Below are 16337 nucleotides of genomic sequence, written 5' to 3'. Positions count from 1 at the left end.
CGGCATTTACAATAATCGAGACGAGATTTTCTTTTTGCGAAACCGTCAATCGTCGTCGCCGCGACTCTTGTGACGGTCAAATCCTGCCACTTTTCGAGAGGCGCCCTTTCTCTCTTCCTCCTCCTCTCTCTCTCTCTCTCTCTCTCTCTCCCTCTCTCTCCTCCCCCTCTCTCTCTCCTCTCTTACCCCGGCGCTCTAAACTCGAGGTTCGACTATCCCCCTAAACGCGTGTTCACGCTAGTACGAGTTGGATCGTGCGATATACATGTAACATTATCGTAATATATATAAATACGAGAAAATTCTAGCTAAAGAATAAATTATTAAAATCTATCTAATTAATCGAAGAAGAAACGGGAGAGGGAGACGATCCTTAACAGTCTACCTATCTATTTACACTAGGGAACGAAATGCATGTTTGCGAGTCACTCGCGGCTCTCGAAGCTTCGTCTGAAGACCTTCGGCACAGATCTTTGCGTGACGCATAAAACGTATGAGAATCAATCAATCTTCCATTTCATAGACTGTAAATATTCTGATTGATTTATTCTCTCATGCTTAATGCATTATGCGTTTTGCAGAGATCTGTGCTCCGATCTTAAGCGTGGAACGCGAGGCTTCCCGACTTCGCGACGGAACACGGGACGCTCCGAAGCTTCGTTCCTTCATTTTGCTAGAGTAAAGTCACGCTCGCTGACGCAACGCGTTGTGGCAGTGGTCGCTCAGAACTCGCTGATTAAGGCAGTTGGGCACGCCTTGAAGAAAAAAAAAAAAAAAAAAAGGATAAGTCGGTAGTGTCCCCCGACGGAAAAGGACACTTCGCGCAGAGGGATCGATTGGCGGCTGCAGTCCAGCAATACGCTGACACACGATTGGGGACAGTCTTTGTTTCGCGTCGGAGATCACGGAGAGATCGTCGCAATCATAGTCATCATCACCAATCTTCGCCGGTTAGCCAAGACTCTTGTAATCAACATCATCTATTCAATGATGATTTGGCAAAGCGTCCGACAATTTTTCTGCATGAGAAGCCAAGTTACAGGCAGAGAACGAGTCTCCGTTCTACGCGAAGCTATTCTCTCGCCGGAAATATTTTATTTCTTTTCACTGACGTCGCGCTTCTATTAGCAAAGTGTCTTCTCGTGACGCGGCGGATCGAAACGACTTTCAACTTTATCGGCGCGAATGATAAAAAGCAATATCGTTAAGAAATGATACACAGGCATATGTAAAAGATACAAGGAATTATGTCTGGATGAAAAGAGGAAGATTGCATTGTGCTTCTAACAGCATAAAAACGAAATCGCTTTTTCTCAAAAATAGACGGAGGAAAGAGTCGCGATAGAGTTATTATTAACAAAAATTATTGACGCTCGACGAAACCGATCTTCGCAACCGCGTAAAAAACCGTCAACGATCAAATCACGCGATCGTCAACGATTGTTTTTTTTTTTCATCATCATTGAGGCGCGTTATATTGAGGCTGCACGGTACATCGCGTTTATGCAAATCCTCCTTTCCGTCATCCCCAGATGGGCAGCTTTCCGGGCAAATGACTCGCGTCTTCCGGCTTTAACGATCGCGACTCTTCGACGCGATCGTTACATGTGCCACCTTGCCGTATATCGAATGGATTCTATGCAAATGTCCGAGAGACGGCTCGTCGCGCTTGCCGATATTTATTTATTCAAACGAATGCACGTCTTTCCTGGAAAGTGACGTCTGAATTCGCGATTCTGGAATGTTTCCTGAAAAGTGCAGTTTCCCATTTCGACGACGAATGCGGAAGGAACACTTTAAAAGTAATGTTCGCCGCGGGAATCAAGCCGTCTAGCTGACACGAGTTTCGGAAGAGAATCTTGATCTAATATCTCGTGTAAATAAATACAGTTGACATGGGAAAATACGTTTAATGGACACACGGAAATATTGAAACCGTTGATCCATCGCGCATACTTATCGTCCTCTGGAAAGAATAAATCATCGACCGATTAAAGTAGAAGAAGCGAGATACGTAAGATATTATACTTAAAATTACGGTAAAAGCCTCTTCACTGATCCTGCACAGTGTAGAAGACTTTGTTTCCTTTCCTCTGAAAAGCTTCACTGACAAAGGTTCATAGTTTTCAACGATCACGCTGATAGCGAGCGTCTCGTACTAGCAAAATCGAAGCAAAACAAACGAATTTATAGCGCCCAATGCTCGATATTTACTTGAATTGGTTACACCGAGAATACGGATGTCACCTCGTGACGTCTGTTGAATTTTCTTCGGGACGACCAAACATCTCAGCGTTGCTTCTTCGTTCTCAAGTCACGACGAACACTACCGCCGTTGGGCGAAGTGCTGGATGTCGTGACTTCAAACCAGGGTCACCAGGCCTCCGTGTATCGAACGTCGAATTCCTGCAGGGCCGGTAGTCGCTTCTTCAACGACTCAAATGTCTGAGCCGACAGCTTCGTACTATTAAGATTCAATTTCCTTAGGCTGGTTAATGCTGCAACAAAGCGGTAAAACACTTTCTTCGAGCGATAGACCGAAATTTATACTATCTCCGTTACATCAAGCCAAAATTTGAAAATAAAAATTAATTTGAATTTATTATAACATTAAATGTGTTTGATCCACCTGATGTCTTAACAAAATTCGATCTTTTGAACTGTAAATTTTAGTAGATAAAATTAAATCTGTAAAAAATAAGTAAAAAAAATGTAATCCGATTTCTATGATAGTAAAAACTCATTGTTAAAGCTTCAACAAATATACCAGAATTTTTTTTAGAATTTTATATAATTCGATTTTTATACAACACAATAAAATATTTGCTCCATTTCTCGAATATCTATGGAAGAGTTAAAATTCATGCTGTTGGCGGAGAGTTAAATGTATTTTTCATTTTTAACTCGCACGCAATACGGCCATTCTTGATGATTTTCTATAAATTTTTACGCGTTTTTTAAGATATATTGACACAACACAACACACACACACACACACACACACACACACAACAACAACACATAATGGAAATTGAACAATTAAAATTTCATATTCTACACTTGAAGATTATAATTTTTAATAAAAAAGGCAAATTATTATCTGAACTTGAAGTTTTGAGAATTAGGATACTTACAGGCCAACGTGGAGATGCCTTTGTCGGACACTGGCGTCTCGCAGAGGTTCAGCACCTGCAGCTTCTGCAGATGCTCGCTAATCATCTGTAGGCCGGCGTCGCCGAATTGTGTAGCCCACAGGTTCAAATATCTCAGCGCCGGTAACTTTATCAATTGTTCCGCGCACGCGGACGTCACAGAGGTGAAGGCCAAACTGAGGCATTCGAGATTACCGAGAGCACGACCGCCTAACAGAAGGGCAACGTCGGCGTCGGTCGCTCGAACTGGGAGCGTTAATTTCCGGGGCCCGCCCTTTTGTTGCTAGTAAAATCAAGATAGAAAATGTTATTCAACATTGTTAAATTCATAAATGTTAAATTCATAATATTAAATTGCACTCAATTGGGAGTTTTTAATCATTTCTATAGGCCACCACTGCTCCTACACAATATGTCGTTAATTTGACTAAAACAATGGGGTTGAACAATTTAATTCAAGAAAATGTATTAAATTTGACTCTAATTTAATTTACTAAAGGCGTATGTTAATATAAGCGATGTTTACTTTGAAACTAATCACAAGTGAATTAATTTACATTTTAACACATATGGAAGTTAAAAATAACAAAATGTTATTTAACTCAAGGAATTAGATTATCATTGCTCTTTTTATATCCAACAGTACGGACGTTTAACTGCGAACGTGTGATTTGTAAATATGTTCTTGTGCATTAAATTATTTTGCAAAATTCAAGAATTGCTTCAATTTAAGAAATTGTATCTATACCTTCTTTATACGTGTTTTTAGTCTGGAATTAGTTAGATTAACACCACCACAGGATTTGGCAACCTGTTTTGTGACTCAATCCTAATGGACCAAGGATGAATTTTAGCTCTTTGTATTTAATTACTGAGAAGGACTCGAAAGATAATCGAAACGTTCGATCATTCATGCATTATATATAATCCAATAAAGGAGGAAAATATTTACGTGCCTCGTTTGTTTAAATTTATGTCGTGCATATATCGTGCGATATATAGAATCGCTTTAGGATCCACCAGAATTTATCAGCGATTTATCACTGACGTTAATATATAATATAAACGAAAGAAAGAATCAAAGCGCCAAGGGGTGGCTCTTCGCATCGAAACGATTCGCGAATTCGCTTACCAACTCCTGGAGATTCTTCTGTCTCTGGCAGAGAGCGGCGTACCGCTCCTTTCCGGATTCCGTAGACTCGAGCGCGTTAACTATTTGAAGTCTCGCCTCCTCGTTCGGCAGTAAGCGCCACTCGAGCATCAAGCAGAGCGCTTCCTGCGCGGCGTCGCAGCCTCGCACCGCCAGCAAAATGCAATCATCGCCCGCTTGCTTCAGCAGGGATGCGATGAATCTCTTCCGCCGACAGCAGCACGCCAGCAGAGTCGTCAGCTGTGGAGAACACGCCATTATAACGCCAGTCGCAGTGAATATTTCGTGTAACGTGCATTCTAAATGATGGGGAAAGTTTCCCCGCATTTGCTTAATTTATTATAATTTAAGTTAAAATGGGCAACGTATCGCGGATTCTCTATTCGCTCGTTAAAATTCCTCGATGACGGAATCGACGGTGGATATATAATCTCTACTGTAATTGAGAACGGAATTTAGAATGCAAAAGTCATCGGACATCCTCTCGTTCCGTTTGCCATTCCGCGATCAACCGAAATTCATTAATTCCGCGCGATTCCGTGACGGTTCGATTCCGTGGTTATTTCCGAGAGAATTAGAATTGATGCTGTCTATACGGGTCCATTCTTGACGCCCGTCTATCTGAAAAGAGCGATTCATGAATATTTAGCTGGTTTTCCAATCGAATAGCGCGTCGAGTAATCGTCACTGCCACACCTCGACCTCTCAGGGGATGAATCGTTTCTGAACTAAACAGATCTTACTACGGTGTGTGTTATCGCACGGAAGCCAGAAAGACGCAATTCGCAACGCTTGGTTCGCGAGATTACGCTACTGAATACACCACAATCATTTCACGTGCGAATAAATTTGATACCGTTGCGCCGATAAGCGCGTTAATTGCGTATCCATCCGCACGTATTCTCTCTATTTCGCCGTTAGATATTTATATCTCTCGCCACGTACGACTTGAATAGAAGGCAGTAGAAACAATTTAGACAAAGATTAAAGAAGGAAAGATATATGGTATAAACACTGTAAATTTTTGCTTCAAATATTTTAATCTTCGCGAGGGCCTAATTAAAAATTTAACATCAAAGAAACTTTCTGTATGTGTGAAACGTCCCTTATAAATCCTGCAAACATCATCGTTCTCTTACTTCAAAGTGACACAACTAAAAAAATGTGATTCTTTAATTATTATCATGAATGAGTTAGGTAAACATTACTCTCCGTCCGTCTGATAAATAGTGTTTATGTCGTTCTTATACTGAGAAAACATGATGTTATATAAACAACATTATTTTAACTGAAAATAATTTTGTTAATTCACAAGAATACTATTAATGAAACAAATACGTCATGATTTTGTTTTAATAAAATTTTATTTGTTTCATAATATTTTTATTTTATATATACATATATAAATCACGAAGATTGTTCTTAATTAAAATAATGCTGTTGATACATCATTTTCTTCAATGTAAGGTTTCTCATATTTAATTAATAAAATTTTTACAAACTAAGAAAACGGTATTTTAAAATGCTAGGTAAAATCTAGCACAAACTCTACACTAAAATTATGAACAAAACGTAATTATGCAAAAGAAACACATTACGTAAACTGATATTCATAATCTGCTTTTATATTTAAGATTTTAAAAACAGTCTTATGAGCCAAGTCTTATAAGATAAGCCAATCACAGAGTTGTATTAGCATTTTAAGATAATACTTAAAATAACAGTCTACAAATATTGACTACAGTCTTTATACATAAAAAAAAAAAAGGAATGAAACTTGATAAAATTTTACCATCTCGCCGAATAATTCCCCACGATCTGGACAAGCCGGGCTGGATGGTGCAGCGATGTGAATCCAGCCTGGACGCGGTTCCCTGACGGGCAGCAAGACGCGATGCACTGTGCATCTCGGGTCTTTCGCCAGTCGTTGCATTACGCACATCAGTACGGACTCCTGAACTTCTCTCACGGCCAAAGCCTCTTCTGGGAATGGGACGGGTTGCAGCAGCGCCCCAAGTCCCGAACGCCAGTCAGCGTATTCCGACCTACAACGTCGTTTCCTCGATACGTGAGACGCGTTTATACTCGAAAGTTTCAAGCGCAGAGCAGAAAGGATGCGGAGAAGCATGTCAGGCTTTGTTTGCCAATGAGCGCAACACTTACGCGATATTCAAGACGAGCAAATAACAGTGCAATGGCGGCAACGACGGTGGCTTGTCCTCATTCGATGACGCGCGACCCGACACTTCGAACCTGAGAAATCGAAATCAACGTCGTTGAGAATCTCGTCAGACTTGCGATACGAATATCCAATTCCATTACAACTCGGGCAAAACTTGCCTGTGGAATATGGCCGCGACGCAGATGGACATGAGATTGGGAAGCACTCTCGGGTGTGGACAATCGCTACCCGGTCCATGAACCGACGAGATGTAATCCCTGATCGCCTGCTCGCCGTCATTGTTCTCGTACAAAGCGGCGACGAACACCTACACGTTCGTAATGCAACATCGTAACTAGTCTCTAAAACTTTTAGAGTACATCTCACTCTGAAGAGCGAAACGTCACTCCTAAAAGACTGAAAATTGAGCCAACCTTTTCCAAGACTGGTTCAGTTTCCATTCTTTAGAATGAGATTCTATTCCAAGAATTTAGAAAGTACACATTCATGTATCACTTATCCCAAGTTACAAGTCACCTAACTTAATTAGAATCGACAGAGTAGCAAAGTCTCGTTTTTCCGTTTTTTTTTTTTTTTAAGTGAAAATTGAGCCTTAAAAAGAATTAAAAAGAAATTTTACTCTTCGGAGTAAAATTTCTTTTTAATTTTTTTTAAGGCTCAATTTTCACTCTAAAAGATTGAAAGACTATAATTCTTATAAAAAGGAAACAAATGATCTTCCACGATCCCGCCACCCGCTATGTTATAATCAAACAAAGTAACGTGAGACTTGTCAGACGCCTTACCTGTAACAGCTTTCTCATGTCCGGCGACTTGCCAAAGTCAACGGTATGCTTCAGACATCTCGTGATCGCCGGACTGAGCATCGGGACCAGTTGCGATCGCGGATGTTGTTGCGCCAGTTTGGCGAGTACCCTCGCAAGCGCCGCCGGCGGTGCCGCTTTTTCCAAAAGCGGAGCCACCACGGCGAGAACGGCCTCCGCCCAGCTCCTGCGATCGTGAACAGCCTCCTCTGTTTTCCCATCCAAGTCAGGCTCCATGCTGGGCTCGTCCAACAATTTAGCGACCGCCTCCAGCGGGGCGCCTGCCACTCTCTCGTCCTGGAGCGGTGTCCACAGGGCAAAGTCCACCATGGTGCGCAATTCGCGCAATGTCACCTCTTCCCGAGAGCTCGTCGAGACGAGATGTTGATATTTGAAGATACTTTTCTGCGGGAAGATGAATCAGCTCCGGATCATTCGCGAATTCGAATTCGAGTTTAATCGATGCGAGGTCTACCATTAAGAATTCAAAAAGAAAAAGATCCTTAGACACGAGATGATGACTGTATAATCAAAAAATAGCGTATAAGGGTGTATAACACGATTGCTACCTTTCCAATTTTCAGCCGCACCCAGAGAAAAGGGTGTTGCTTCGATTTAAAGAAACTTCCTTTGCTACACGGTTAAAGAAAAAATTTCTTCGATTTAAATAAAATTTATTTGATTTAAAGAAATTATGTTTAAATCCATGGAATAGTGTTTAAATCATGATTTCTTGGATTTGAACATAATTTCTTTAAATCAAATAAATTTTATTTGATTTAAAAAAATAATGTTTAAATAAAAAAAATTTCTTCATAAATCAAAGAAATTTTTTCTTTAACCGTATAGCAAAGAAAATTTCTTGAAATCAAATAAATTTTCTCTGGATGCAGAATCTTTCTCTCTCTCCGACTCTCCGGCCAACAGAAAAAAATTTCTCTCTTCGACTCTCCGGCTAACAGAAAAAAATCTTTAGCTAACGATTCAATCTTGTCGACTTTTTTTTAAAAACCACAGAAAAACTAGAGAGAAAGTAATGATTCTGATAGTGGTTATCGATTTTGCCAGAGTAGCAGAATCTCCGAAAGAAAAACCGTCGATCTACACTGAAAAACTAATTAAAAGGTAGCAACCGGGAATATATAACAAAGTAAAGAAGACTTAAAAGATCTGAATTTTTTCGAGCCTAATATCATCGTTGTAATACATTTAATATCAACGAGAGAAATAAAAATTATTAGCTGCTAACTTAAAAATAATTCTCTTTGCTAAAAATTAAATGTCAAAACGCATCATCCATATATAAAGGTGGAAATGGAACTGAAACAAATAGGTAGAAGTCATCGACATTCAGGTCGTCAACGTACGGACGATATTTTCATCAGAAATATAACGCCGTAAACCATAAAATTCAATCGTTATGGTTAGTTCGATCGCTGCGATTTACTCGTCGCGCGGCCACGACGAGAGGCCACTGATTAATTTCCCGACCGGATATTAAACCGCTCGCGGCAACCTCCATAAAACACTGACGTATCCGGGAGATTTGATCCGATCGAGGACGATCGAGAACGTTCGCCTTTTGCGCTGTTATCACTTCCTCCTGCTTCAACCTCACATAGCGTTAATAACGCCTATGTTTGCCATTCTCTGCCGATCTATGTAAGGCATCGAAAGGTCAATATTAAAAAAAATATTTTATATCAACATTCGTATTCACGAGAACAATAATCATTCTTTGCTCGGAAAATCCCAACGGTCGAGAAAGATGAGTGTACACATCAATGTTACCGTTAGCTAAAAAGTTGTAAGTTAAATGGATAAAAAGTCCATCAATCATTATCGCTATTTACATGGTAAACAAACAATGATAAATCTCGTAAGATTGTCAGATAAAATATGAACGTTAAATCCAATAAATCCCAACGAATTGCGTTATAAACGTCAATTTTATAAATTTTATTCATCAAAACTTTTACGCTTAAAATAATTGCGTTAATGAAAATAATTAATTAAAATAATTAATTATTATAATAATTAGCTGTCATGATAATTAGTTATTATATAACAGATAATATATAATGATGGCAAACGGTGCGCAGTTTGCTTGAAATGGAAATTGTAAAAATTCACAGAAAAATATTATAAGGAACCTAAAATTAGGTACTAAGACCCTTCATTGAATATGGTCCTCTTCACTCACTTATAAATGAATAAATAATAATTTCTCTTCAATAATAAATAATAATTCTTAGCGTACCTTCCATAATATCGAGTGATACCACTGGTCCCTCGTGTAAGCGTTGCTAGCTTGCAAAAGAAGCGAACCGTCAGGCAGGACGATGCTGAGGCAGTTCTTATATGCGGGATCCCACCTGGCGACAACGTATTTCCGGACCTCCGACATGCTGCTGTACGGGATAGGTTGCTGAAGGAAACCCGTGAGCTAAAAAAAAGGAATAAACGAAATTCAAAATTCACGGAAGAAGAAAATTTAATGGCTTTTCTTGAAAGCGTTATAATCAAATGATTATAACTAACGAGCATAACTGGATTAAAAGTGTTACAGGCTATTTCGAGCTCGTTATCATTGAAAATAATTTAATTATGCAAAGTACTGAATGAGCGTAACGTAAAATCGTAATATGTAGAAATAACTCGATTTCCATATATCAAAATGTTTTATATATAGATATATGTATATGAAGATATAGTTATATTAAAATGTCGATGTATTAAACTAACAAAAACAATAATAAAATTAATTACGTATGGTAATCGGTCCGTTAATGATTTCGCTTATTATACATAATTAAGTCGCTGAGTAAAAATAACGTGTCATTAATTTTTTATAACTAAGTTGGAATTATTTTGTATTTATTATCCCGAAAGACGTCATTTCGCAACTGGCAAAAAAAAAAGACGTAATAATCATATTCCACGAAAAAAAAAGAGGAAAAAGAAATTGTAATAAGAGCATAATGTATAGCATTTGTCATAAATCAAGATAGCGTTTCACGTTTCATTATGGAAAATACAATCAAAAGGAACCTGTTATTTGTACATCGATCATAATTTTCCGATTTATGTCAGGCGTAATCATGTATTATTATTGTCGTTTGAGAGAGAAAGAGAGAGAGAGAGAGAGAGAGAGAGAGAGAGAGAGAGAGAGACGTATAAATCCGATAAATGAACGTCATTCATTGATTATATCTATTTATACATTAGGCATAATAAGATGTCTCATTCTTAGTACCTGCATTATTCTGTAAAATTCATTACATCGATATCGTTAATCAAACAGAAAAATGCCACATCAATTTCTTTATAGTAATCTTAAAATTACACATAAATTGCCTATTATAATATATAAATAGTTCGAATACTATAAATAGCTCGAATAATTTATAATTTATTTAGGGAAAAACAGTAAGACTCATTTGTTTTCTTCTAGTAAAAAGTGTCGTTTCTTTATTGGATGCGTTCCGAGTTACGTATGAAGCGCATGATGCATCATTTGTCCTTGTTGTTTACCAATTAATAAAGAATGATAAAACGATCATGCGTTTCATGCGTAACTCGGAACGCATCCTTAATATAAAATATTAAAAAAAAAAAAAAAAAACGAAAAAACAGGGCACCTATCATGGAACAAGTCGGAATGGATTCCAATAGGAATTATTCAATTATTCCCTAGATTTCTATCGTGTTTTCTAGGGAAAATGGAATAATTCCAATCGAAATTCATTCCGACATGTTACATGATAGATATCCAGTTTCATTCTAAATAATTAAAAATCTATTGAAACCAATATATTATAGAGAGTCACTATTTTAATTTATAAAAATTGCAATTTTATTTTTAACTTGATTTGGCCAACACAATTGATTGATTCTTGCAGTAGCTTAACATTAACTTTAGAGGTAGTTTTCCAGAGGTAGTTTCCGGGGAGAGCAGTCCGGTATTTAGAAATGATGCAATCGTACTTGTCATAATGAGATGCATGAATATAAAACGATATCAGCGAATCTGGCAACAAAAAAGCCAACTTGGCAAAGATGCGAGAGAGAGAGAGAGAGAGAGAGAAAGAGAGAGAGGGGGGGGGATGAGAAAGGGACGGTGAATCAAGGGAGAAGTTGCATAATACAGCCTGACGAGGACAATGCGCCCTGGTTCGCGCATCACTTCGACGGTGTCTCGAGTTCTGAGACTGCAACGGGGGGGATGACGCGGTATCTCGTGCACGTATACGTGTGTCCGTGTGAATACCGTGGGTTTACGTGTCCGCGTGTAAACGTAATATCGGCGACTATCACATGGGAGACACGAGCACCTGCGTGTGGAATAGTGAATGACGTCAGCGCGGGGTGCCGCGAATCTAGGCCGAGGGTTGAACGACTGTTGGAGCAGACTCGGCCGAATCTGGGGCACCGCATCCCCATCGCTAAACGCGGCCAAAAGTGAGCGTACCCGTGCCGATCGCGCCGGAATTCGCGCAATATTCTTACGGAAACACACGGCCGGTCTCGTTTCTGCTCGACCGAGGATACGTGTTACTTTGTGCGTTTTAACTCCTTGAAACCCAATCCGAGGGGAAAAAAATGCAACTAAGAGGGAAAGAAGGGAACGTGAGCGAGGTAGAAGTGGAGCCAATAAATCATTGTGGGAAAGTACACGATGCGATTCTCCCAATGCCGTGTACTGATAAATACAGATAAATGTTCTCTGAAATACAGGGAGAAAAAGAAATACGCTGTACGGCGAGGAATCGGAGTCTTCTCGTTTCTTGCGTTTATACGGATTAGAAGAACGATTTACTATCTTTACCCGACGAGCTGAGTCAAATCGGACATAGTTGTGCGTATTGTCTCAAATGGCTGAATTAAATGGCTAAATAAAATTCATTTGAGTGCGACTAATAGCTGTATTTCATAAATAAAGATCCGTCCATTTAGTCCAACTTGAGTTTATTAAAATTTTATGCATATAAGTGATTAAATAAATTTCGTTGCTTACGGCGAGAATAGTGGCATTTATATGTGCGACGCGCTAAAAAAAAAAAAAAAAAAAAAAAAAAAAAGCGGTCCGTTACAAAGGGCGCACGACGTGAATAATATGCAACTTTTTTTTTTTGTCGTATCTTTCGATTCCAAGGTCATCTTTTGTAAACGGCTTCGCGCTCTTTTTATGCATCTGTGCTACGGAGACTGCCATGCATATGCATGCACCATGCATATTCATGCGTGACGTAAACGATAACGAAACGACTGCGCCTATTACTTAACTCCGAGAATAGATAAATTTCGTGCACTCGTAATAACAACCTGATGCATAGGTGCGGCTATTATTCCCGTAGCCCTCCCGCAATCTTCTCTCAGCGCCCACGTGTCCAAATCGCACGTTTCACGCGCAGGAACGCTTAGTCATAGTAGTAGAAGCGCCACGTTCGTATACGTGCTTCTTGTAATTAAAACGATAGATAATTATCTTACGATGCATACACGCACTGCTATCAAGGATGTCGAACGTCAACGTGTAAAATGATGAACAAGTGTGAACGATACGTGCGCGGCTTATGTCTCTTATGCATGTTCTCTCTTCGCAGAACTATCAAATTGACAAATAAATTATACGTGGAATTTAATGTATTAGACTAATTAGACGTACGATTCCTGCAAAGAAAATTAAATTTGGAAGTATGTTTAATATTTATAAAAACTCCAAATAAACTATATACATATGAAAGCTGTGTAAATAAGATTATATTTTGGTTTAATAACACGTTTTTGTAGTTTCTTTTATAAGTAATACTTATATTGAAAATAATTTATAGCAAAGTTTTATGCAATTCACTGGTTAAAACAAATAAATAGTTTTTATTTTTTTTTTACTAAACAACTAGTTCATACATCGCAGTGTATAACTCTACGTAAATCTCGAATACACAATGTATTTATATTAAAAAATTGAGATTTTTATTATTTATTTTATAGTATATTTCCATATATTTTTATTAAAGTACAGATTTTAAAAAAATGCTACTATTTATTAAAATAACTTATGATCCAGATTACCAAGTTTGTCGTATTATTTTTAAACGTAATTTAGAATAATCTGTAATTTTTTCATAATTTTATTATCATTTTGAAAAATATGTACAAAACATCCTTAAATATAAAGCATGAAAACCCTGCAGCCTCACCTGCTAATAATTGAAACGTAAATTCCTCGCCGACCCATCATTAGATACCTGCGAATGTTAGAACCACGTTCGTTTTGTTTTCGACTCTCGATTCACCTTTTTTATTGGCGATATCTTTCCACGCCTATGCGACATGCAATTGCATAATTCACTGCAATTACTGTCGTACGGAACGTAAGCACGACGACCCACTCATTAATGTACATAGGCCAAGATGACGTTGTTGGATTCGCAATTGCGTGGTACCAAATTGCGATTGTTTAAATGCCACGAGACACCGGCAATTCGTATCACAAATTCGCGATTCGCGCCGCTTCCGATGCATCGCGATTCTGCAATTGCGGATTAGCGATCCGTGCGAAGAATGATCGCGTGATTGCGACTGCATGGAAAAGGGGAGCAGCATCTCTTTTGCCACTTACAATGAATGGAATTAATATGTGGAATATTAAACGAGGTATTTAAAAAAAAAAAACTGTAAAGTAAAACACAACAAAAATAGAAAATAAAAGCCCTATATAATCAAGCTGGAGTTTTTGTGCTTAAATAATTCGGTGTGAATTTATATACTCATCCAATTCTACAAACTGCACATCGAATTTAATTTTCAATCTTGAATCGTAATCCTAACAGAATTATAGTAGTAATATCGTATAAGTATATTTGGGACTTTTATTTGTTGGAATTGTAATATTTTCAAAAGCATCGCGCACAAGCGATCATTGTGAACATTCCAACCCTGGTTCGTCGCAATGAAAAGTAAAACGTCAGCTTGAATATGCATCGTGGAGAATTTGTAAAGCAACGGTGGTTGGAAGACCGTGTAAATTCCACCAAAAATTCTCGATTCGACGGCAGTAAAAATGTCACAGTGTCGGGTCTGAATCCGGTATTGATCAACAAGGAAACCTTTGGCTCCGTATTATTCGGAGAATTGATATCTTCTTTTCATTATATTGTGCATGTTATTGAAATCTTCCCGTTATTACAATTTTTATTCACAAGCTTGCACAAAGCAACGGAGCCAAAAGAAAAAAATGTCGGGAGGAATGACGTTCGAGCTCGTCTCTCTCTCTCACCCCTCTCCCGCCCCTCTCTCCTCTCTCTCTCTCTCTCTCTCTCTCATTCTCTCTCTCTCTCTCTCTCTCTCTCTCTCTCTCTCTCTCTCTCTCCGTGGAATATAACGAAAGCACAATATAATATTGCGACACGAAATCTCTCTTCGCTCACTTTATGTCATTGTCTGCACAAGTCCGTGAATGCATTTCTGTAGTAGAAATTCTCTCGATTTAGTATCGCGGCAAGCGATCCAATTACATAAAGGAAGGCAGAGACATCGCGGGCACGTGCCACAAAATCGCACGTGGCCAATTTGTCACGTAACATACGAGGCACGTCGCGACCCGCACGGTATCGTGTCACATCTCTATGGCTCCTCGTCACTTATCGATTATAAACGTTATGCAACGTTACGTGGTTTTGCGCCCGCAAATGTCGAAGAAGACATCGGTACTGATAACGGAATGCGATGCGTAAAATGAATATCGTAATCTCGATATTGTCATTTCTCGATAATTAAAATTTTTAATTGCATTCTTGGCAATAAAAACGGAAAAATTTTATTTCACCTTCCATTTCGACGATTTTTAAAAAGATACATCGTTTTACGATATCGCATAACGTGATAACGCTGGATAATTATTAATCCTCCTTACGTCGAATTAATTCATAAAAAGATAATTCCGTTTTTCATGTCAATAATAAGCGAGCTCATATATATAAAGCTATATTCTCTCCTTCTCCTTCTATTAATATAACGGAATTAAGCAGGCACGATCGGTATTTTCGTTCGTTGATTATTTCTGACGTCCATAATTTCCGAGGTCGTTGATCCGAGATGACGTCTTTAATTTCGAATCGGGAGTCGTGCATTTGGCAAATAACTGGTTTATAGTACAAAAACGAAACGCCATCCGCCTCAGTATTGTCGCAAATTTATCGGTTCACGCCGTTTAACATATTCTTTGCGTTCTGTCGAAATCGCGAGACGCACACGTGACTGTGTCATATCGTACATGCATGGTGACGTCTAATCTCTAACGGAAACATGAATCCGACGCGAATGCAAGTGCCTTTTGCACGTTACTTTGTGAATCTTATACTCAAATAAAATATGTACAAAGTTCTTGCTCCGAAAAGTAATTCGAGCGCATATCCAGAATTTTCTTCCACGAAGAGAGATTTTAAAACTCTTGCGGCAACTTGAGGGAAACAATTTTCTCTATTCTCTCTTTCTATTCTATGTTCCATTAGTTTTTAAAATATTAACTTGTGCAAAATAAGATAAACATCTAAGTTTGTGGACAGTTAGTGAACATGATCCGATTATTGGACGAAATAAGAAACATTTAAAATACTAAGCTTTTAATGAAATATATATACTTAAAATTAATTCGTTGTTTATAAAAATTAAATTTAATAAGAAAAAAAATTTATTTAGAGCCAATATCAATATTTAAAATTTTATCATTTCTCGTCCGATAATTGAATCATATCCATTAACTGGTACATTTACCTTACGCTAAACAAAAAGGTTTCGTTTATAAAATACCTCTTGGTCCATCGAATAAATCAGTCGAGAGTTGTTGCGGAGAAGAGAACCGGCCGTAACCCATCGACGCGGATCTAAAAATATCCGCGCCCGTAAAAGCATCGCCACTGCCCCAATCGCACCGACGAAAACAATACAAGATAAACGAAACGAAATGAATCGATTGTTGGCGAACGATAGCAGATTGTGATTCGAAATATCCTCGGGAGATTGGTAACACACGAACACTTTTCTCC

The 16337-nt window shown here is 38.4% G+C and overlaps 1 protein-coding gene across 1 annotated transcript in view; it reads right to left on the bottom strand.

Moving 5' to 3' along the window:
* Nucleotides 1-31: 31 nt before the first annotated feature.
* The window catches only part of LOC108749399 (C-Maf-inducing protein-like), a 38340-nt gene continuing 22034 nt past the window's right edge, over nucleotides 32-16337 (bottom strand). The window contains exons 2-9 of the mRNA XM_018488070.1: nucleotides 9548-9733; nucleotides 7270-7692; nucleotides 6643-6791; nucleotides 6466-6555; nucleotides 6095-6347; nucleotides 4285-4542; nucleotides 3135-3435; nucleotides 32-2498 (exon numbers count right to left, since the gene is read on the bottom strand). Coding sequence (XP_018343572.1) covers nucleotides 2374-2498; nucleotides 3135-3435; nucleotides 4285-4542; nucleotides 6095-6347; nucleotides 6466-6555; nucleotides 6643-6791; nucleotides 7270-7692; nucleotides 9548-9733 — 1785 coding nt within the window. The 3' untranslated portion in view covers nucleotides 32-2373. The remainder of the gene's footprint in view (nucleotides 2499-3134; nucleotides 3436-4284; nucleotides 4543-6094; nucleotides 6348-6465; nucleotides 6556-6642; nucleotides 6792-7269; nucleotides 7693-9547; nucleotides 9734-16337) is intronic.

The sequence above is a fragment of the Trachymyrmex septentrionalis genome, unplaced genomic scaffold, assembly GCF_001594115.1.
Source record: "Trachymyrmex septentrionalis isolate Tsep2-gDNA-1 unplaced genomic scaffold, Tsep1.0 scaffold29, whole genome shotgun sequence".
Lineage (NCBI taxonomy): Eukaryota > Metazoa > Arthropoda > Insecta > Hymenoptera > Formicidae > Trachymyrmex > Trachymyrmex septentrionalis.
Note: the sequence above shows the minus strand (reverse complement) of the source record. Positions and strands in the feature narration are given on the sequence as shown.